General features: G+C 35.8%; 4 protein-coding genes across 4 annotated transcripts; 2 read left to right on the forward strand and 2 right to left on the reverse strand.

Annotated features, from left to right (window-relative positions):
- Positions 1-370: 370 nt before the first annotated feature.
- Positions 371-6,550, reverse strand: chrdl2 (chordin-like 2). The gene is made up of 11 exons (XM_043220933.1): positions 6,386-6,550; positions 5,571-5,683; positions 5,274-5,367; positions 5,038-5,183; positions 4,451-4,544; positions 4,254-4,318; positions 3,466-3,634; positions 3,172-3,360; positions 2,915-3,091; positions 2,222-2,314; positions 371-1,266 (listed from the first exon to the last, which is right to left on the reverse strand). The coding sequence occupies exons 1-11, from the start codon at positions 6,480-6,482 to the stop codon at positions 1,133-1,135; spliced, it is 1,371 nt and encodes a 456-aa protein (XP_043076868.1). The 5' UTR covers positions 6,483-6,550; the 3' UTR covers positions 371-1,132.
- A 749-nt stretch (positions 6,551-7,299) lies between these two features.
- xrra1 (X-ray radiation resistance associated 1) lies at positions 7,300-13,324 on the reverse strand. Its single transcript, XM_043221824.1, has 17 exons — positions 13,261-13,324; positions 13,030-13,146; positions 12,656-12,804; positions 12,442-12,513; positions 11,738-11,810; positions 11,533-11,630; positions 11,278-11,420; positions 11,066-11,170; positions 10,401-10,515; positions 9,572-9,706; positions 9,371-9,464; positions 9,168-9,277; positions 8,817-9,083; positions 8,577-8,730; positions 8,366-8,481; positions 8,175-8,280; positions 7,300-7,722 (listed from the first exon to the last, which is right to left on the reverse strand). Exons 2-17 carry the CDS (start codon positions 13,121-13,123, stop codon positions 7,568-7,570), a joined length of 1,986 nt encoding a protein of 661 aa, XP_043077759.1. The 5' UTR covers positions 13,124-13,146; positions 13,261-13,324; the 3' UTR covers positions 7,300-7,567.
- A 237-nt stretch (positions 13,325-13,561) lies between these two features.
- On the forward strand, positions 13,562-16,250 carry neu3.1 (sialidase 3 (membrane sialidase), tandem duplicate 1). The gene is made up of 3 exons (XM_043220893.1): positions 13,562-13,671; positions 14,117-14,336; positions 14,858-16,250. Exons 1-3 carry the CDS (start codon positions 13,613-13,615, stop codon positions 15,821-15,823), a joined length of 1,245 nt encoding a protein of 414 aa, XP_043076828.1. The 5' UTR covers positions 13,562-13,612; the 3' UTR covers positions 15,824-16,250.
- Positions 16,251-17,025: 775 nt separating this feature from the next.
- On the forward strand, positions 17,026-20,125 carry LOC122326918 (sialidase-3-like). Its single transcript, XM_043222135.1, has 3 exons — positions 17,026-17,346; positions 17,744-17,992; positions 18,849-20,125. Exons 2-3 carry the CDS (start codon positions 17,759-17,761, stop codon positions 19,755-19,757), a joined length of 1,143 nt encoding a protein of 380 aa, XP_043078070.1. The 5' UTR covers positions 17,026-17,346; positions 17,744-17,758; the 3' UTR covers positions 19,758-20,125.
- Positions 20,126-20,541: the final 416 nt, after the last annotated feature.

Below are 20,541 nucleotides of genomic sequence, written 5' to 3' on the forward strand. Positions count from 1 at the left end.
TTATGAGGGATGCGGGATATATGTCACTTCTGAAACTTTGCTGTATGTACAGGGTATGTGGCCTTTCGTCCTGATAGCATTATGAAAAACAAAACTTTCATTCAAATTTCATAGGCAATATATATATATATATATATATATATATATATATATATATATATATATATATATTGCCTAGAAAGCGAGTCAATAGCGTCTATAGTGTTCGCAATTTCACAATGTTCTATTATAATCAATAAAGCTCTCTAAACTGCAATTATAATATTTTATATTGTCTGTATATTGTCTATATATTGTCTATGTGTGGCTTTTTTGTGGCAGAAACAGGCTTCCATACTAAAATAACATTTGAAAACAAAAACATAAGAGCAGTCTTTCAATACAATTTTATATTAGTTAGTCAGGACACCAGCCCAATATATTTCTCATCATTTTAAGTGCATACGAGTTATACATAATCAGATCAATACACGCGCTACATACATTACAATGCAAACCATTTTCTGCAAAGAAGATAGGCAGAAAAATATCCTATTGAATTAAAGATGTTGGCTGCTTTGACTTTACAATAAATAGTGTATTTTTAGTTTACCCATGTTACATATAAGAGTAGCGTATAATTAAAAACAGTGGGGGAAAAAATGTGGCCTACGTCAACTTTATAAAAGCATTCCGGCCAATAATCTGTCTACATCATCCCTTGTTTTTCCTCTTATGTACATACAGTGGATGCTTGCTAAAATTACATACATCATTTCCTTTAATGGTGATGATGATGATGATTCCTTTAAACTCATACTTCCTTATAGTTTCACCCAAATAGCATATATATTCACTCACTTTTCTCATTGAACGTGCATTTTTCAACAATGCAAGAGAAATGACTGACCTCAAGGCCTCTGGAAAAAAAAAACAAGGTCTCAGAAAGAATTCTGGGATGTAAAACTCTTAAAGACTTGCGCTAAACTGACTCATAGTAATAAACGAGATCTTTAGACTACCTGCTGCCAGCATCTGGTTTTGTACTACATGCACATTGCGTGTGTGTGTGTGTGTGTGTGTGTGTGTGTGTTCTTCTGGTAATAAAATGAGTGTCAGACTGGGATGGCACAGTGTCAGAGTGGGGAGGAGACTAAGAAGTGCAAAGACTGTCCAGCTGTTCAGGGTTTAAGTACTTCACCACTTCCTTGATCCCGTCTTCACAGCTCCTAATCTTACTCAAGTCTTTCTGCTTGTCCTCTTCTTCTTTGAACTTTCTCCAAGTGTCTGTGCAAACATAAAATGAAAAAGACAATCCAAACAGGGAAAAATTAAGTTGCATACAGAAGTTTTACAACAAAGGCCTGTGGCACAAATGCATTAGGCTTTTTGAAAGTTGCATCTGGGATCAAAGCACAAAAAATAAATTTTTCACAATTCTGAGATTTTATTTTTGCGATTCTGAGAGATATAAAGTCGGAACGCTGAGATTTGAACTCGTAAAAAAAGTATAGTTGAGTCACAATTAGCAATTTTATTCTGTGACAAAAAAAAAAAAACAGAAATTCAATATATAATAATTTTGAAATGATAGAAAAATATACCAGTCTCGTATTCTTCACACAAAATATATAAAAGATATAAAACAGTTATCTTTTTTAGTTTTTTTAGAAACGGACTTCCATAGCACTGCATGTCAAAAAAAAGTAGTTCCTGCGAATACTGTAATACATAGGACAAAAACCATACGGATTGCTTTAGCGTGCCGTGTCAAACAGGACTTAGTCGGTCTGGCAGTTTAGCATTTCAGCTGAAAGACAGCCAATGCACACAAAATGCATTAAGAGTGACTTACTGAAATAGTTAGACAGAAAATTTGTAAAAAGGAAATCAAAAACCTTTCTTTAATTTTCATGTTAGACATGTTCAATTTCCTTTGGTCTCTTTCACCTTCTCATATTTCCTGGCAGCTGTAAATACTCTAAGCTCAAATATTTAGCTTCGTCTCTAGACTCTTTGTTTTGTTTTTAGAGCTGTTTAAATCTTACTGCAGGTTGACATATAAAGAGTGGAATATGTTTTACTTTTACTGACCAAAAAAAAACAACAACTCAATTTTAACTATAAAATATAGTTGAATGTTTAAATATGTGATACTGTGTATAGTATGACCTACTGTGTCTCATAAAGCAATAATTCAAAACTAATGCAAAACTAATTTGGTGAAAAGAATGAAACATACCCTCATCTAATGTAGTCAGCAAGATGTAATTTTCTGGATGGTCTATGAGATCTTTCTTCTGAACGTCACCTGTCTCCATCAGATGCAAAACACCTGCAAAGGTCAGAAGAAAGTAAAAAAAAAAAAAAGTTTGCATGTGTTAATGTTACATACATTAACTAGCATTAACAATGCGCATTACATTTGTTACAGCATTCATTAATCTGTTTATATAAGTTAATAAAAATACAAATCTGAATTAATTGTTAGTTATGTTAGCTCAGTTCTGCTCAATAATATTAACAGATGCAGCTTTTGATTTTCTTTTTAAACAACTATTAAGAAATGTTGAAATTAACATAAACCAAGTGTGTATTCATGTAGTAAACAAATGTCATCAAAAAGAAACTTATTATTACATTAATGTTACAAAAAACATTCCAGTGCTATATCATTACCTTATCTTGCAGCTGAAAACTGGCAAAGATTAAATTGATTTATAAAATCTAGGTCAGTGACTAAGAATTTTGATGAAACCTGGTGAAATAAAAGAATCTGTTCTTTCCTAAGCAATAGGTTGTTCCAGGACCGAAATCAGAAAAAGAATTGAAATCATAGAAATTATGATAGAAATGATGTTTAACACTATAAGTCTGACAAGAGCCTGGAATGCACAAAAGTAACATAATTAGTATTAGAACTTGTTTAAGTCACCTTCAACTGTTTTCCAGACTTGCACCTCTACTTCCGTTGCTCCTTGTCTCTCAATAGCAATCGTTCGTACTTTATCTTCGGACTGGGCAGCTGACGGGGGTTCAACTTTATACACCAACAGACTGTTATTGTCTTGAGAAAAGTAACACTCCGTCCTGTTGCTATCTGCTTTGAGCTCTGGAAACCAAATGGAAAGAAACACACTAATAAACCATGAAGTTTAATCGCTGCAAATATAATATCACTCATACACCCACCTGGGCAAATCTTACAGCATTTCCCCTCTATCTTTAAGGGATGCTGGCATGGATACTGGTTGGGACACGTGATGCGCCTGCATTCTTGAAAGCCGTCCCTGCAGGTGCACAGGATGCACTCCAAGACTTTCCCCAGCACCGGGTGCCACACGTCACCGTGAGAATACGTCTTGCCGCTGTACACACAGGCTTAGACAAAGTCAGAAAACCTACATTAATTTGACAGGATGTGGCTTCATTGTATTTTGATGGGCAGTTCTTGATATTTGGAATCAGTGGGGCATCACAGTTTACCTCTCTGATGTTTACGCTGCAGAAGAATTTTAACAGTCGTTTCGGAGGCTCCTTTGAGGTGCAGGGTCTGTAGGTTGAGGCCTCGGGGAGACCCCCGCAGTGTTGACGGTGTGGCCCTAACTGAGCGACCCCTGACCTGTTCCGCAGCACACTGATCCACAGAATGCCTCTTGTGTTTCAGGACACATAAAAACAAATGTTTGGACTAATATATAGAGTAGCATGAATGAAACAATTAAAAAAAAACATTTACTTAATATACAACAATTTACAATTTTAATAGCTCGTGTAGTATGATATAGCAGAATATGAAGGCTCATACTCAAGGAGGAAAAACACCTACATTTTATTTAAATTAGACCAAATAAGCAGAATAAAAAAAAACAAATTTGTTGCAGTCGATAATGTTTACAAGGCCAAAAAGTTTGATTACATTCCAATATAGTAACAGACTATTTAAATGAATATAAATACCACTTGTCACTGTATTTTCCAATAATGTCTTAGTAAGATTATTTATTCTGCTTAGATCTATGAACAAAAATTTGCAGTGTTTATTGCTCTGGGCAAAACATATAATGCAATGCAATGCAATGCAAATGATTGAGAGATTGTATAAACAAAAGCTACAGTACAGTAAATGTTCCTTATTAATAAAAACTTGATGCCACTTTATAAATATATCAGATCACAGAAGGTATGTAGTAGGCTGTGTAAAACGAGTTTTGATCATTTAAAAAAATTATATATTTGACTAAAGCAACTCCCCTGAAAAATAAAATACATACAACTCCTCTGTTCAGTTGTTGTCCTCCATCCTCAAATGATGCAGAATTGATATCAATTGCACTTTCTGTTTATTCAAAAGAGACAATGTTATTTAATCACTACAGTCAGGGGTGAAATTAAAACATGGATGCAGCTTGTAACATCCAATAAATATCATTTACACCTTAAGTACTCTAAGTTGCACATATAATCTCACCTCTGCAGACTAAGCAGCAAGTATCCGAGACTGACACTGGGGAGGAGCATGTAATGGGCTGACAGGTTTTCAATGCACAGAATATATTCCCATTCTTTAATAGAAATGAAAAATATTAAGAAACAGGCGTTAAAGAAGTTATTAAAATCAGAACCTCAACATCAGTGCTTGACAACACGGAGAAAAGTAAGAATTTATGTAAAATCATTCCAGTAAATATCTAAATGTCTTAAACACTAGAAAGAGATGTATTTTTTTTTACATTATGCATGGTTTTATAGATTCTAAAACCAACCATTGAATTTGAAACTATATAACTATATAAAACCTTTTAACTATATTCACTATTTTCAGGTGATATAGTGAGTGCATTATGGTTTATTGAACATTATATTTACATTTAATTTAAACTGCATAGCCTTTTATATAAAAAATGATTGTATTCAATGTATACATGGAACATGCTGTCTTTCATAACACTTTATTATAATACATTTTTGTTGAGGTTAGATCCCTATGTTCAATGATGTACTAAGCTAACATCAACAACAATTCCTAAATAAATACTTAAAGAAATAAATACTTACAGAACAAGTACACATGACACACTGGTTCGACTGACGGGATGGGAAAAGCTCATGGTTGGCAAACGTTTCCCCTGTTTGATAAGTGCTTCCATTATACCTACAGGTTTTAACGGGTGCCCGCAGACCAGCAGGAGTTCTGTGCTCATCTGCGATTATCCATCAGACATTTCTAATGAGAACATATTACAACTATTCATGTCAATTTATATAAACAATGGGACTTGGAAAGGTTTTACCTGCGCAACGGGGACAACACTGCTGCGAGTTAGTCACTGGATTTTCACATCGCAGGACAGGGCATTTGATGCTGTTGCATTTCACGTGACCAGACTATATGTATACCCGCATGAAAGCAGATGGAAATACTGACATGTTACAGGCAGTACGTGGATCTGACATGCGCATGCACCTACATACATACACGGAAACTGTATAGGAAAACTGCAACATTAAATCCTATTGGAATTCAAAAAATGATCACCCCGAAAATTCATATGAAAACTTGAAAACGTTTTTTTAAGCTGGATACATACCTCTGTGCAAGTACAGCGCATGCAGAACATGAATCCAAAGGGCTCCAAATACGGGTGCCAGCTATCTCCTGGCCTGTATGTCTTCTCTTTAAAAGTGCAGAAAACACCTGACACTGTATGAAAACAAACATATAATCATTTGATTTTTAGAAGAACTGCATTAATTAATATATATATATATATATATATATATATATATATATATATATATATATATATATATATATATATATATATATATATATAGAGAGAGAGAGAGAGAGAGATTTTCTTTTCCATTAACAAAATAGTGTTGACAGTTTTACAGTTTATTTAGGCATTTTTTAGGCAAGATGGAACCATAACATTAGACTGGTGTTTACTACAAAAAGATATCCTCATAGGGTGATGCTGCCACTACAAGTTTATATATGTTATATATTAAATTATGATTATAGTATTTCACCTAGAGACACATTTTTAGACCGTATGGTGAATTCACTGAATCCTGCAAATATAGTGTGGAAGACTATTTACAACATCGCAAGAGGCATCCTTATGGAGAAAAAATACAATTATTCTACTGTGTTGTCTATTGAAATAAACTACAATAATATCATTGTTTACACATATCAATGAAGGACATAATAGACACCTTTCCGCGCCATGACAATCATTTTAATGACTTTGAATCACTGATAGCGCCGTTGTAACTAAATGTGTATTATATAACTTCATTACACAGTATTTTCAATACAGTCGTTTCGCTGGCAGAATGATGCAACGAAGTGTGATGCCCATTTACCAATAAACTATTCTTTGATGGAGTCACTTACTTTTTCCTGGTCGTATTGCCTCTGTTTCACCCTGAACGAAGCATCGCATTGTGACCAAAACAAAAAGATGTTTCAAGCAGGTCATTATTTTCTTCATATTCCAGGAAACTGTGGACACGCAGGATTTGTCTTCTCAAACTTCTCCGCACTTTATAACTCCGACGGTCTGTGGGAGTTTCTGCAGCGCTTCTAGGTTTTTATCTGAAGCGCCTCCTACAGGAAAACCAGCACGCTCGTTGTGTTCAAACATTATTATAGAAAACATTACCAACTAAAAAAAAGGTTAGGGAAAATGTGAACTGCTTCAAGCTCATCGGATCTGATATTATGTTGATATATGTTTATTCAGCAAAATGTTTTCCATAAAAAGTGATTTTAAAAATGTAATGTGTCAATACAATAGAATACAGTATAAAATACTGCTGCAAGGTGTCAGTATATGAATTTAAACGCATGAAATTTGATATTATGCTGCTATATATTTATTAGGAGCTATTTAATGTGATAAAACGCTTTATGTAATTATGTGAAAATTATGCAACTATTTTCTGGAGCAGTTTACACATAATCCTGTTCTAAAACTATTAACATGTTAATTGATGTTGAGTTCAAATTAGTTGATTATATATACTGATATATATACTGATATATATATACACACTTTTGTATTTTTCTTGATACCATGATATAATAAAATATTTCATGAGGTATACTTTTTGACGTTTTTTCCAAACGGACCAAAATAGCATCATATAGGCTATTTAATCGCATCAAAAAATACTAAAAGATATATATTAAAAAATAATTATTTATTTTTTATTAATTATTTATTATTTATTATATATATATATATACACACACAATGATTTAATCATTTGGATGAATTAATAAATAAATGAATAAATGGTGAATGACTAATTTTTGATGTGAAATGGTCTTTGAGGCAATCCCTCAAGGAATATACCGTTAATTTCAGAGAAACATATGCCCTTATAGATATATAAACTCTCAAAACATGATGAGAATACATTTATTGCAAAGTCAATATATTTGACAGCAATGACATATACTGTTTATTTGTAACCAAACAAAAAGATCACAATTTTGTCACCATGTCTCTAATATCCTAATAGTGTGTTATTACAAAACTCCTTCATGAAAAAGCAGAAAGCAAAGCACCTGCTAGTTTAGATTATGCATCTCAGTCTCAATCTGTGCTGCCTGTTCCACTCTTTTCAGGTAAGCCATGCTGTACTTCCTCTTCATGTCCTTCAGTAGCGTCAATGCTTCCTCGTATTCTCTCTTAAAAATACCATTCCGTCCTTCGAGTACATTATCTGGATAGAGAACACAAGTGCATTTAATAACAAAATATCTATCCATATTAATTTCAATATCATTTTGAAGGTTTTCCTAAATGGCATATCAACAGTCACTCCACTGAAGTTCATGCATGCAGTGCTACACACTGGCTACAATCTGTTAAGTGTTGAAATAATACAGAAACAGCTGCACAGCCAAATAGAGCATTTCAAAGTAAACAGCGCTAAACAATCATTATAACATCTCTGCAATGTGCTTGTTAGCTGACCTGTAAAACATGCTAGTTTGTGCTAGTTGATGAAATTTATCTGCTGAGCAGTTGGAAAATATTTTCAGCTGGAATAGCATCACTAGGCTTGACTTGCTTAATTACACTGGATTCCATCACGGTTTTGTCATTTTAATAAATAGGTGACAATGTTTATTTCAAAGCCTGCCATAAAATGACAAAGGAAATATCTGTTACCTAATGGAACTTCGCTTATTGTTTTCGCCTCCTTTATTTGGGTGAGAAGTTCTTCAACTTTTTCTCCCCTCGACTTCCTCGGCCCCAAAGGAGGTAAATTTTTAATCTATGAAACAAATGTTTCTGTCATGTTATTAATAACAGATGTTGGGTTTTCGTGCTGAATGCGCTGGGTGTAACTGATGAATGACCTTTTTCTCTCTTTCGGTGTACGGCTTCTGAGGAAGGTCCAGATTTGCTTTAGAATCTCTATACACGAGCAGGTTTTTCAGCACGTGCTCCAAAACGCTAACAGCTTGTTGTATTCCTGGGGTGAGAGAAATCAGTGACAACACGAACAAACAAACGGCAGCGATTCAAACAAAGCAAGAGGTCAACTACAGAGTTTAGGAAAATTTCTACCAGTAAACTCTGGCATTTCTGGCTCAGACGTGTCATCAAGTAAGATTTCATAACCGATAAATTTTTCTGGACACGCTTTGCTGCTTTTTTCCAGCTTGGTTTCCTTCGAATCATCGAGATCTTCTTGGTATTCAGATTCATTTAAGCCATTTAGCTGGAAAATTAAATAAAACAAAACATTTTCTGACATACACGTCATACAAATTTTAATATGCAGACTTCTAGTTGCAATAACATCACCTCTGTCACAAAGAACGGCTCTGCATTTCGATGTGTCTCAAAGAATATGTCTGCACTTGTCAAGTCAAAATGCTCTTGGCCTATGGCGATGTCTTCCTCGTCGTCAATGCTTGCTTGAGAAGGGAAGCCAAACACATGAGTTAACCCATACTCTAAGGGTAGAGGATTATCTTGTCCGGTGTATTTCTTGGAGAAGAGCGTTTCTGCAGCGTGTTGATTCGCCGTGATCGAAGGAAATTTTGGTGTGTTTGGAAGAGCGGCTTTCTCCTGAAAGTTGAAGATAAATTGCTTCTGAAAGGATTTACTTTAAAAATATTAAGCGCTATATCCAAACTTGTGCATTTGTGGCACCTTTCGTTTAGGGAGTATAATGTGTCGCCTAGTGGGATTTGTTGTTTTTTTGCGTGTGATCTTAATAGCCAGCTTGTCTTGAAGAAAACAGGTCAGCATTGGTGGATCGCCTGTGTTGAAAAAAGAAAAAAGATGTGCATATTTTGACAGATTTAGTTAAATCTGCACTAACAATGAACTTGCCTGAGGATGTGTGAGCTTACCACTTCTCTGTGTCGTCAAGGGGTTTGAGTGAATAACAAGCTCGCTGAGCTTTGAAAACAATGCCACGGGCAACAATGCCTCTTCCTCAGCTATCTAGAGAAAAGAAGTGGCAAATAGCTCTGCTGTCAATGACTTCATTTGGCTGTCTATGTTTGTAGCAAATCAAATGCTTTTTAACCACCTGCAGGCAATACACAGACCTCATTGTTGGCCAAATTTAGATGACGAAGTTCTGGAAAAGGTAGATGGAGACCCAGAACACATACATTGTCCTTTCTCTGATAGTATTGTGAGGCCCCAGCATGCATTTCAAGACTTGTCCTTGCTTTGTCCTCCTATTTGAGATGCAAGTTATAATCATATGTATATGTATATATGTATATGTGTGGACATATGTAAACAGAAGAATATCAAATAAGAGACTAGATCCTACTATAAGTGATATTCTTAAGGCATTACAATTACATTATAAATAAATGTATAATATGTTGCACAATAAGTTTTAATGTGTTAATATTTACCTATTTGTGATTATAGGTTTTAAGAGTATGATCATTTATAACACACAATGAACACGATTCATCCACTTACATTACATATAAAATATACAGAATCCTTAAATTGAATATTTTATATATCTTGCCATTTACTTATAGCAGACAAATACCACTGTATTTTGCAAGTTGCCAATTCATATGAATGTTTTTTACAAATGACCTACACCTAACCTGCCCCTAAAACTACCCGTCACTGTGGTTTTAAACTAATTGAGTGAGGTTATATGAATTTGTACCAATTAGCATGAAATAACCACATTGTAAAATACATTGGTTGTGAGACTTTGTTGGTTATAACACAGAAGGTTTTTATAATGCATTATGCATTCGTTATAATGCCTTGAGAATACCTTTATTATGTATTATAAATACAGGCTTCATTGAAAGTGTTCCTATTTTTTTCTCTCTTTTTTTGTTTGTACATTTTACAAATATGCTAACACTTCATCTTCTTGTCGCTCACTGTGCCCACCTTCTGTCCGATGTTCTGTGGCATAATGCCTGTCTGGGCATCTGGTAGTGTTGCCATCTGTTCTAAGAATGGGACTCCTGAGATATAATTGCTTTGTAAGTTGAGATGACGAAGTCTAAATGCACAAAAAAAGTTACATGAAATGAAAAAATAAATAAATAAATACAAATAAATCAAAAGTTTGAGCTTACATTGCCTGTTTGCATTTTTGTCATTTATAAGTTAATAATTTAACATTTCAAACTTCTATAAACAATCCAGGCCATTTAATCAACACACATTCTTTTTTACAACACTACTTCAGCTACAGCACATTTTTGTTTAAAAATCTAAAAGAACATGTTTGTGGTTGGGCCTCAAGAGGGCAGTCTATACCAAGAAGAATAAAACAACTGAAACTTGATAAACTATCTAATGTTACAAATAACTGATTGTAATGAACACACATTTTGTGCAGAAAACTAAAACTTACATGCATACAAACATACTTTTTATGATAAAGATTCCATTTAAGCACCTGCAGGTCACATATTGCAGGACTAGTAAAATAATTCATTTTGTTAAACGTGACTTTTATGTAATATGACTGAAATTCATATATACATTCCACAAATGCAAAAGATAACTATTCCTCTATTTTAAAAAAAAACTAAAAACTGGCTTACCTCTTTAGGTTAGCAAGGCTCATAAACACTTCCGGAGAAGATAATTTATTGTCGTCAAGCATCAGTACCTCCAGAGTTTGAAATAGTGAGACACTTTGCTCTGTGCTATTAAAAAAGAAAAGATTGTATCATAAGATACAGACACTGAAAACTACAGTGAATGGATTCAACGTTTTGTCTGTTTTGACTGAACTGCAGTAGTAAGCCTTTACTTTTCTCCGGGGCTGGTACCAGCTATATTGAGTGGAAGCATCTCCAGCTGGTTTCCAGTCAGGTGGAGCACCTTCAGATGCGGTAGCAGGCCTAGATTTAATATACTTTCTCCTGTTAAGTTATTGAAGGATAAATCCAACACCTGAAACAAATTAATAATGTCAAGCTTCTTTGTTTATCACAATATTCTAAGTCACATCTGCTTAAAATCTTCAAGCTTGAAATATGATCACAGCCCAGAATTCAAGTTTCACCTCCAGTTTCTGGAAGTCTTCAGCATGAATTTCCAAATCATGAACACTGTTCAGTGACAGCTCCAATTCCCTCAGTGCAGGAAATCTGGCAAACGGTTCTAGAAACAAATTATATAAGATTATATTTTGGATGCAAACATGTTTGCACTATATATAAATATAACATTAACATTAACATTAACATTAAAACAAAATATTGTATTACCTAAGGGTAAATGGTTATCAGAAGCATTTATGTATGCCATATTATCAAATTCGTGAAAATCCTCAGGTTTGACCTGTTTAAAAGAAATGAAAAATCTGGTAACGCAATGCCAAATGTGTTTTTTTGGAGTAAATATTACATTTATATTATATTTTACAACAATAGATTAAATTAAGTAGTTATGTGTGTGTGTGTGTGTGTGTGTGTGTGTGTGTGTGTGTGTGTGTGTGTGTGTGTGTGACATAGGTATTACAAGGAGAAAATTACTTTTCATTATATTACCCCATGTAGCTACAAAATTTAGCCTTCAAAATTCTTATAAATCACACAGAATGGAGTGTATTAAAAATCTGAAATAGCAGAAAGTTTTTTGTAAGGGGTGAAAGTCCGGTGTAGGGTTGGTGTAGGGCAGTGTTCTCAACCCTGGTCCTGGGCCCCTCCCAGCACCGCACATTTTGTGTGTTTCCCTCGTCAAACACACCTGAATTCACAAGCTCATTAGAAGAAACTCCAGGACCTCAAATGGGTGTGTCAGATAAGACTTACAACACGTGCAGTCTTGGGGGGCAATAGAAACTATAGGTTATTCAGTTTAATAACCATTATGATGCGTATGGAGAGTCCTGTGTTCTCCTGGGTGTGTGTATGTGTGAAACTAACTTTAAACATAAGGTTTAATACAAGATATTTGGTACGAGGCTTACCGTTTGCAAACGCTGGCCACTGATGTTAACAGAACAGAGGTCGGAGGGCTTATCCACACAATGCAAAGCAAGCTGAAGTATCATGGAAGTGTTTGTGTGTATGTTCCACAGAGAGTATTAAAAGAGAAACTGAACATCAATGTCACAATTTAAACGAATGAATGAATGAATATGCTAATTTAAATTAATATACTAATTGAAAAGGTATTCTTACCAAACGCTGAGCATCTAAAGTGTTGCGAGCACTCTCCGGTCGTCTCTTTTCGTGTTTCTGCACTTCAAAAGGTGATTCTGAAATGTTTTTCCTTTTTGATGTTCTTTCATCCAAAATATTTCTGTTTGCTACAAGCCAGTGTCCAGCCCCTTAAAACCATAAATGATATTACAGTGGATTTCTTATAATTACAGGTTTATTCACTTTAAATGTTACAATTTACAGCTTGTTTTCCACAATAGTCAGTATTTTTGTTACTAAGCAGCACAACTATTTTCAACATTGACATTAACAATAAATGCTACTTGAGCACCAAATCAGTAGAAGGATATCTGAAGGATCGTGTGACTTTATCTTCACAGAAATAAAAGCACCTTCATTTCTTGGATGAAAAAATGATCTTATTGGGAAACAGTTTGATGGGTAACTTTGTCCTTTGTCCAGTTTGTAAATCCCCAGTCCTGTCATTTCTTTCAGGAAGCCGATACCTCCTAGACAACATTAAATTGTGAGCAGTAACAGCACAAAACAATACATACCCAAAACACCACAGAGGTTAAGATATAGTACTTAAGTACTTTAGTAACTCTAGAAAAGTAACTTACATTTACTTGGGACCACTGAGCCTTTGCGTTTTGTCTCGAATATTTTAAGACGCGTCTGTCTTGCATAGTATCCTAGCAACCGTAGTTACGCGATATGTAGCACTTATACTACGTTTACTGATATTTTTTTTAACATTTTGACTCAGTTAATACAGTTGTAAAAAGTCTAAATCAATTTTAAAAAGGTACAGTGTAATTAATACAAATGAATGAAATGCATCTACAGCGTCCTTGTTAGATTGAACTACATTTCCCACAATGCACTGAATTGGTTCCGCTTTCGTTTTTCTCAGCAGTCTGCACTCCGCAGTGGAGGAAGCTGGAGACGGAGAGCTGCAGTACACAGCACTGTATGAAACATTTGAACGAAATATTTGAAGTTATACGGAACGCGAAGTGGTTGTATGTATGGTCGGTTTTTGCCTTAATACCTCTAATTATTATTGGCGTCGAATCAATTGATTATTTATGTCTGTACCGTGTGGGACCAGGACGTAACATTTTTTAATGGTTTATATGATTCATATTTAACATGTATTGTATACTTTTATTTTTTATTAAATAACAACAGGACTAGCATTTTCAAAGAAGTACTGTGCTCGAAAAGTCCACTGCATTTGCACACACACACAAAAAAAAACTGATTTCTGTTTTCAACGATCTTCAAAAATCATGTTTTTTTCATTGTTTATTCCAATGGATCTCAATCAAACTCCAGTCGGGTTATTTTTTTAGCTTAAAAATTACAAAAAAAAAAGCACAATAAAACACTACAAATAATATTTCGACAATTATTAAAACATGATTTTCGAGTTATCTGTTTTTGAAAATGAACTCTTTTTTTTATTATTGACAGCATGGCGTCAAAAAGCCACCCGGGTCCCCTGCACGCTCTGCCTGCACGAACAGCATTATTCCAACAGAAAGATGGGAAAACATACAGGATTCCTGCTTTAATCTACATCAGTGATGGTCAGACTTTCCTTGCATTTGCTGAAGAGCGCAGCACTCCATGTGACAGTGATGCAAAAGTGCTGGTCATGAGGAGAGGAACACTGCAAAATGGATCACTTCAAGTACTTTTTTTTTTTTTCATATATTATTTATTACTATTAATACTTCTATTCAGCAAGGATGTATGCAATTGTTTTAAAGTGACAGAAAAGACTTTATTTTACATAATTCTTGTACTTTTGAACTTTTTATTAATCACTTAGAACATTTTATTAGTATTTTCCACAAAAACATTAAGCAGCACAACTGCGTTCAACATTCATAATAATAATTAATGTTTCTTGCGCATCAATTCAGAACAGTATAATAATATCTATGGGTCTTGTCACACTTAAGACTAGAGTAATGTCTGCTGAAAATTCAGCTTTGCCATCACAGAAATGAATTGCAAAACAAAAAAACCAGTTATTTTAAATGATAATAATATTCTATGTATGTATTTTTGATCAGATAAATTCAACCTTGGTTAGCATAGACACTTCAAAAACATCTTACTAACCGCAAACATTTTAACATTAGAGTATAATTTTAAAATTCAACATTTGTACACAATTGAATTAATTGTCGCTGTTGTTTTTTTCAGTGGTCTCCTGTTCAGACGCTCTATTCTGCTTGTTTGCCGGATCATCGCACCATGAATCCTTGTCCAGTCTACGAGAGGAAATCCAAAACCATATATCTTTTCTTTGTCTGCATATTAGGCAATACCACAGAGTATCACCAGATTGTTACGGGTAAAAACCAAGCACGGTTGTGTTACGTCACTAGTGCAGATTATGGCCAAAACTGGAGCAAAATAACCGATTTAACGAATAGCGTTATTGGAGATGAGATCTGCGACTGGGCTACTTTTGCAGTTGGACCAGGACATGGTATTCAGATGAAAAGTGGAAGACTGATCATTCCAGCATATGTTTATTACATACACTGTAGGTGTTTTCCTTTTCGTTTTCCACTCATAGTCAGGCCTCATGCTTTATCGTTCCATAGTGATGACTGTGGTGTCACCTGGCAGATGGGAGGAAAAATCACAATGAAATCCTGCGAATGTGAGATGGCTGAGATCATAGACCACGCTGATGGGAGCCATTTGTACTGCAACGCTCAGAGTACTTGTGGCCACAGAGTGGAGGCCTTAAGTGAGAGCAGCGGGGCAGCTTTTGACAATCCTTATGTTGCTCAGAAACTCGTGGAGCCCTATCATGGCTGCCAGGGTAGCGTGTTGAGCTTCCCTGCGCCCGAGCCATCGGAGGAAGAGGAGAAGAGCGCAAATGACTGCTTGACTCGGTCAGACACAAAAACATGGTTACTCTATTCCCATCCAACTGATAATAAGAAAAGGAAGGACCTTGGAGTTTACTTGAATAAATCGCCCTTGAAAACGTCTGGTTGGGGCCAACCGTGGATCATCTATAAGGGTCCCAGCGGATATTCAGATTTGACTCGGTGTGAGGAGCGATTTGCCTGCCTCATGGAGTGTGGAGAGAAAAGTGAGCTTGAGGAAATAGCCTTCGTGGAATTTAAACTCAGTGACTTCTTGTGCACCTGAAATGGTGAAAGTACTTTCCTGGCACGTTTTACAGGATTGGTTCACCACAAAATGAAATATTGTTCATCTTCAGACCTTCCAAGATATAAATTATGAGTTTGTTTTTTCATTTGACCAAATTTTGGAGAAATGTAGCTTGATATCAGTTTGTTCACCAGTGGATCCTTCGGTGAATGGGTGCCATCAGAATGACAGACAGCTGATTAATCAGATGTCACGATAAATAAAGTAATCCATTCCACTCCAGTCCATTATCTTGTGACATGAAAAGCTGTGTTTGTAATAAACAAATACTTCATTAAGATGTATTTAACTTTAAAATATTGAATCAGTCCTCTTTACTGAGAAATTTACTTGCACCTTTTACAAGAACAGTTCTAAATAATGAACTATTAAATATATATATATATATATATATATATATATATATATATATATATATATATATATATATATAATGAGCTGTTTGGACTCCCATTTACTGCAGAGGATCCATTGGTGAAAACACGTATGAAAAATGAATATAATGTTAAATTTATCTGACACTACTGCAGTAAAGAAACAAGCTCATCTACATCTTGAGGGTGAGGAAATTAAGATTTAGTTTTGAGTGAACAACTTCTTTTTACTGAACACTGAAAAAAAATCAGATGAATGTATCTGAGGTGAAGTCCCAGCATGTCTTGAAAGCAGTAAATGTTACAATGAAATCATGACTGCTGGCACTGGCTTGATACGTAAGGTATGCTTTGCTGTGTACACCTTTAGTGTAGTGTTTGACATTATTTTTGTCATTTTATTGTAAATACTGTAGCTGTGTTGCATCTGTAATTACCACAGGATAACTGGAACAGTCTAGTTTAGTTAAGAGTTTGATATTTTCATTTAAAGCAGTTCAAGAGGACACTATCAATATTGCACTGTTATGCATTGGTGTCATTAAATGTTATGGTATGAAGTTTTGTTTGGCCATCCTTTTAATCAAAATTGACCAACTGTGTTGCGTTGAATGAATAAACAGCCAAATAATAACTTTTCATGCCATCATAGTGGACAGAATTAATGAAGCATTTGCTCTGATAAAGACAGCTATATTACAAATATCGATACGCTCGCAGTGGATATATATTTTTATTATTTTAAATAGTTTACCTTCCTGTGCATAACTCGGCACAATTACTGGATTTGAACTCTTAAAAGCAATGTTTACCACTTTATCCTAGATTTTGTTTGTCAGTAGGGGGCGATCTTACAAAGCCAGCTCTGTAACAATGACTTAGCAAAACGAAACAAATTATTTAAAAACTGGATATATGTAGGAATAGCATGTTAATGACATTACAGACGTTCATTAAAAAAGAGAAAGGTAGCTGTTTCGCGATAAGCTGTAACTAAAAACAGGTGTTACATCTGGCAGGTCACAGCAAAACAAGAGTCCGCGTGCGTGGAGTTCAGTTTGTGGCGGAGCTCGGTCTTAAAGAAGCCTGCAACCCACTCGCTTTTGGAGCAGAAAGAACATTTTTGTAAGTATTAACGTGAGTCGGACTTCCGGTCTCTGAAGCAACACGAACAGCTCACATTTTGCTTAAGTTATCAAAGCGGCAGCCAGCGAACCGTTACTTGTGCGGCTTATCTGTTGCGTTTGTGCTTCGTGTTGCTGTTTTCATTTGAGCTATGCTTGTAATTTGATGAAAGTGAAGGGCGTTCACGCTCTCAAACTCCTTCAAACGCACACATTGGACTATTCGGGATCCCTTTAGTGGACACGGAGAGAATGTAGACATGAGAAGCAAAAATAATCCTTCCTTTATAATGAACTGGAACCCTCTATATAAAACGTCACCACTTGGCTCGTCTTATATTGCTCTTGCCTCGTGACTGTTTTGGCTGATAATATGAATCTGCTTCTTATATTTGCAGGATTAAAAATCAACAATGGACAAAACGCATCCAGGAAGCAAATCAAGACCCTTTCCTGTAACTACATTATTCAAACAGGAGCCTCAGACATCTGAAAACATGCAGGTGACATACAGAATTCCAGCTCTCATCTATATCAGTGACAACCGTGCATTTCTTGCTTTTGCCGAAAAGCGGAGAACTGCAAATGACACGGATGCAGATGTCCTTGTGATGAGAAAAGGAATATGGAAGGATGGTGAGGTTGAGGTAAGTCTTGTGCTACATAAACATGTAGTCACTATTGTACATTGTTAAGCAGTTCTCGGAAAATAGTTCTCTCAAAAATAAAAAAGTGATACATTTATTCCCATGGCTCAGGCAAAAGTTCAACCAAACTTTCATCATCAGAACAGATTTGGAATCATTTAGCATTTGCTCATAAGTGGATCCTGTGCAGCATATGGGTGCCATCAGATTGAAGCCCCTTTACACTAAAACGGTCTCTGTTGACACTGGTGTTTCAGCTGCCTTTCTGAAATGGTTCTACATGCACGAATGGTCATGTGACGTGCGTTTTGGGTTGTGTAGTTTAAATCTCCATTTAAACTACACAACCCAAAACGCATGTCACATGACCATTCATGCATGTAGAACCATAGATATGCATAGGTGCATTCCCTATTAAGATGTCTGCCAAAACAGATCTATGGATACAACAATGAGCATGATGTTGTTGATTGCATGGTCGTCGAGAATCGTTTTCAAAAGATTCAGTTTTGCTATTGCGTTACACTGAAATGCGACCCCAGCATTTTCAAACTACACCGGGGTCTGCAGCGTTTTCAAAAGTCTTAGTTTTCAAGGGTGGAAAATACCGGAATGGTGTAAACGATAGGTGTAAGTGTAACCATAACAAAAGTTATGCGTTTTAAAACGAAAATGCACTAGCGTAAATGAGGCCTAAGAGTCCAAACAGCTATTAAAATATAGTACTCGCAAGTAATTCTAAAAGTCCACAGACATATTTGTTTAGAACTGATTTAGACTGAAGGGTAAGCACATTTGGCAAATGTTCAGTTTTAATTTTAAGCCTTTTTTTTTCCCCCTCTCTCCTTTTTTTCAGTGGGATAGTAGTCACGAGTTGCTCAGTTCTGCCTGTCAACCAAACCGCCGCAGCATGAATCCGTGTCCAGTCTATGAGAAGGAATCCAAGACCCTTTTTCTGTTTTTCATCACTGTTCCTGTTGGGGTCTCTGAACACAAACAAATACAAAACAATAAGAATCAGGCGCGACTTTGTTACTTAACCAGTGAGGACGCCGGCAAAACCTGGAGCGACATTACAGACCTGACAGAAGATGTGATCGGTGAGCAGGAGAAGGACTGGGCCACCTTTGCTGTCGGTCCAGGACACGGCGTTCAGATGAAGGGCGGTAGACTGATTATCCCAGCATACGTGTATCCTTGTCACTCACTCAACTGTGAACCCACGTCACGTGCATTTACTTTCTACAGTGACGATAAAGGAAGTACTTGGCATTTAGGAAAGCGCGTGGACGGCGAGTCTAACGAGTGTCAGATGGCTGAAATCATTGACGACAAAGGCAACGGCAAACTTTACTGCAATGCCCGAAGTGTATCAGGCCACAGGGTCGAGGCTCTAAGCGAGAATAACGGAGATGCTTTCGAAAAGCTTTCGTCTGCACGTAAGCTGACAGAGACCGGACATGGCTGCCATGGAAGCGTATTGAGTTTTGCACCTGATCGAGCGACTGGAAGAACATGGCTACTCTATTGCCATCCAACCCACCCAAGCAAGAGAACGCACCTTGCTGTCTGCTTGAATAAATCCCCGTGGGATGCCTCAGGATGGGAGGACCGTAAACTGATCATCTACGATGGTCCGAGTGGATATTCGGATCTGGCTCACTGTGGAGATGGAGAATACTTTGCCTGTCTCATGGAATGCGGAGGGATAAAGGAGGTTGAAGGGATAGGCTTCGTCCTTTTTAAACTCGGTGATGTCATTTAGGGTGGCGAACGAGACGAGAATACTAGGATCATACGCTACAAGTCAAAAGATTTTTTTTTAATTCAGCAAGCACTGATCAGGAAATCAAGGTTCTGTTCATTAAATAATCCTACCAGAAGTAACACCGTTTCCATTAAAAAAAAAAAAAAAAAATTTTCTTAAAAAGCAGCACAATTGCGAAATGTTTTTTTTGAGCAGAGAATGATTTCTCAAGCATGATGAGGCATTGAAGACTGGAGCAAGGGCTGCTTTGAAAAGTGACGCACTACGATTAAAATAGAGAAGACTTTTTTAAAATTGTGATGGTATTTCACAATGTTCCTGTTTTTGCTGCATTATTGATCGAATAAAGGCAGTCTTGAAAAGCATATGAAAATAGATAGATTTGCATGGGTTGTTTTACACAGGTTTGAAAAATGACCTACACTGCTCACCATAGCTTCGCCACTGCCCTAACATTTTGAACGTTATAATACTGTGTAGCCAAAAATATTCTTTATGCAAAATTATAAAATTTATATTGTTGTTTCTTTATATTTGCAAAAATACATAACGGCTGTTTTCCTCACTGGCAGACAAGTTTCTCTAATGTTACATTAACTTATTGAAATCGTTTTAGAAAAAAAAAACTATAGGCAATAATTTTCACTTGTTTTTAGTATTAAGCGCTCTGTAAAGATAAGATTTTAAACATTCACAAAGGGCTGTGCAACATTAGGGATGGAGACCATAATTCATTTTTGACATAAGAGATAAAGCTATCCCGGTGTGGCTCATAAATCAT

The sequence above is a fragment of the Puntigrus tetrazona genome, chromosome 21, assembly GCF_018831695.1.
Source record: "Puntigrus tetrazona isolate hp1 chromosome 21, ASM1883169v1, whole genome shotgun sequence".
Lineage (NCBI taxonomy): Eukaryota > Metazoa > Chordata > Actinopteri > Cypriniformes > Cyprinidae > Puntigrus > Puntigrus tetrazona.

Excerpts from the sequence above, each read along its gene's own strand:
- chrdl2 (XM_043220933.1), bottom strand. The coding sequence starts at position 6,482 with ATGAAGAAAATAATGACCTGCTTGAAACATCTTTTTGTTTTGGTCACA. Across the intron at positions 4,319-4,450 it reads TTGCTGCTTAGTCTGCAGAG|AAAGTGCAATTGATATCAAT; the intron begins GTGAGATTATAT and ends TTGAATAAACAG. Across the intron at positions 3,092-3,171 it reads ATGCTGTAAGATTTGCCCAG|AGCTCAAAGCAGATAGCAAC; the intron begins GTGGGTGTATGA and ends TTTGGTTTCCAG.
- xrra1 (XM_043221824.1), bottom strand. The coding sequence starts at position 13,123 with ATGACAGGACTGGGGATTTACAAACTGGACAAAGGACAAAGTTACCCA. Across the intron at positions 11,171-11,277 it reads GGTACCAGCCCCGGAGAAAA|CACAGAGCAAAGTGTCTCAC; the intron begins GTAAAGGCTTAC and ends CTTTTTTAATAG. Across the intron at positions 9,278-9,370 it reads CTTGACGACACAGAGAAGTG|GCGATCCACCAATGCTGACC; the intron begins GTAAGCTCACAC and ends TTTTCAACACAG.
- neu3.1 (XM_043220893.1), top strand. The coding sequence starts at position 13,613 with ATGAAACATTTGAACGAAATATTTGAAGTTATACGGAACGCGAAGTGG. Across the intron at positions 13,672-14,116 it reads GCGAAGTGGTTGTATGTATG|CATGGCGTCAAAAAGCCACC; the intron begins GTCGGTTTTTGC and ends TATTATTGACAG. Across the intron at positions 14,337-14,857 it reads TGCAAAATGGATCACTTCAA|TGGTCTCCTGTTCAGACGCT; the intron begins GTACTTTTTTTT and ends TGTTTTTTTCAG.
- LOC122326918 (XM_043222135.1), top strand. The coding sequence starts at position 17,759 with ATGGACAAAACGCATCCAGGAAGCAAATCAAGACCCTTTCCTGTAACT. Across the intron at positions 17,993-18,848 it reads GGAAGGATGGTGAGGTTGAG|TGGGATAGTAGTCACGAGTT; the intron begins GTAAGTCTTGTG and ends CCTTTTTTTCAG.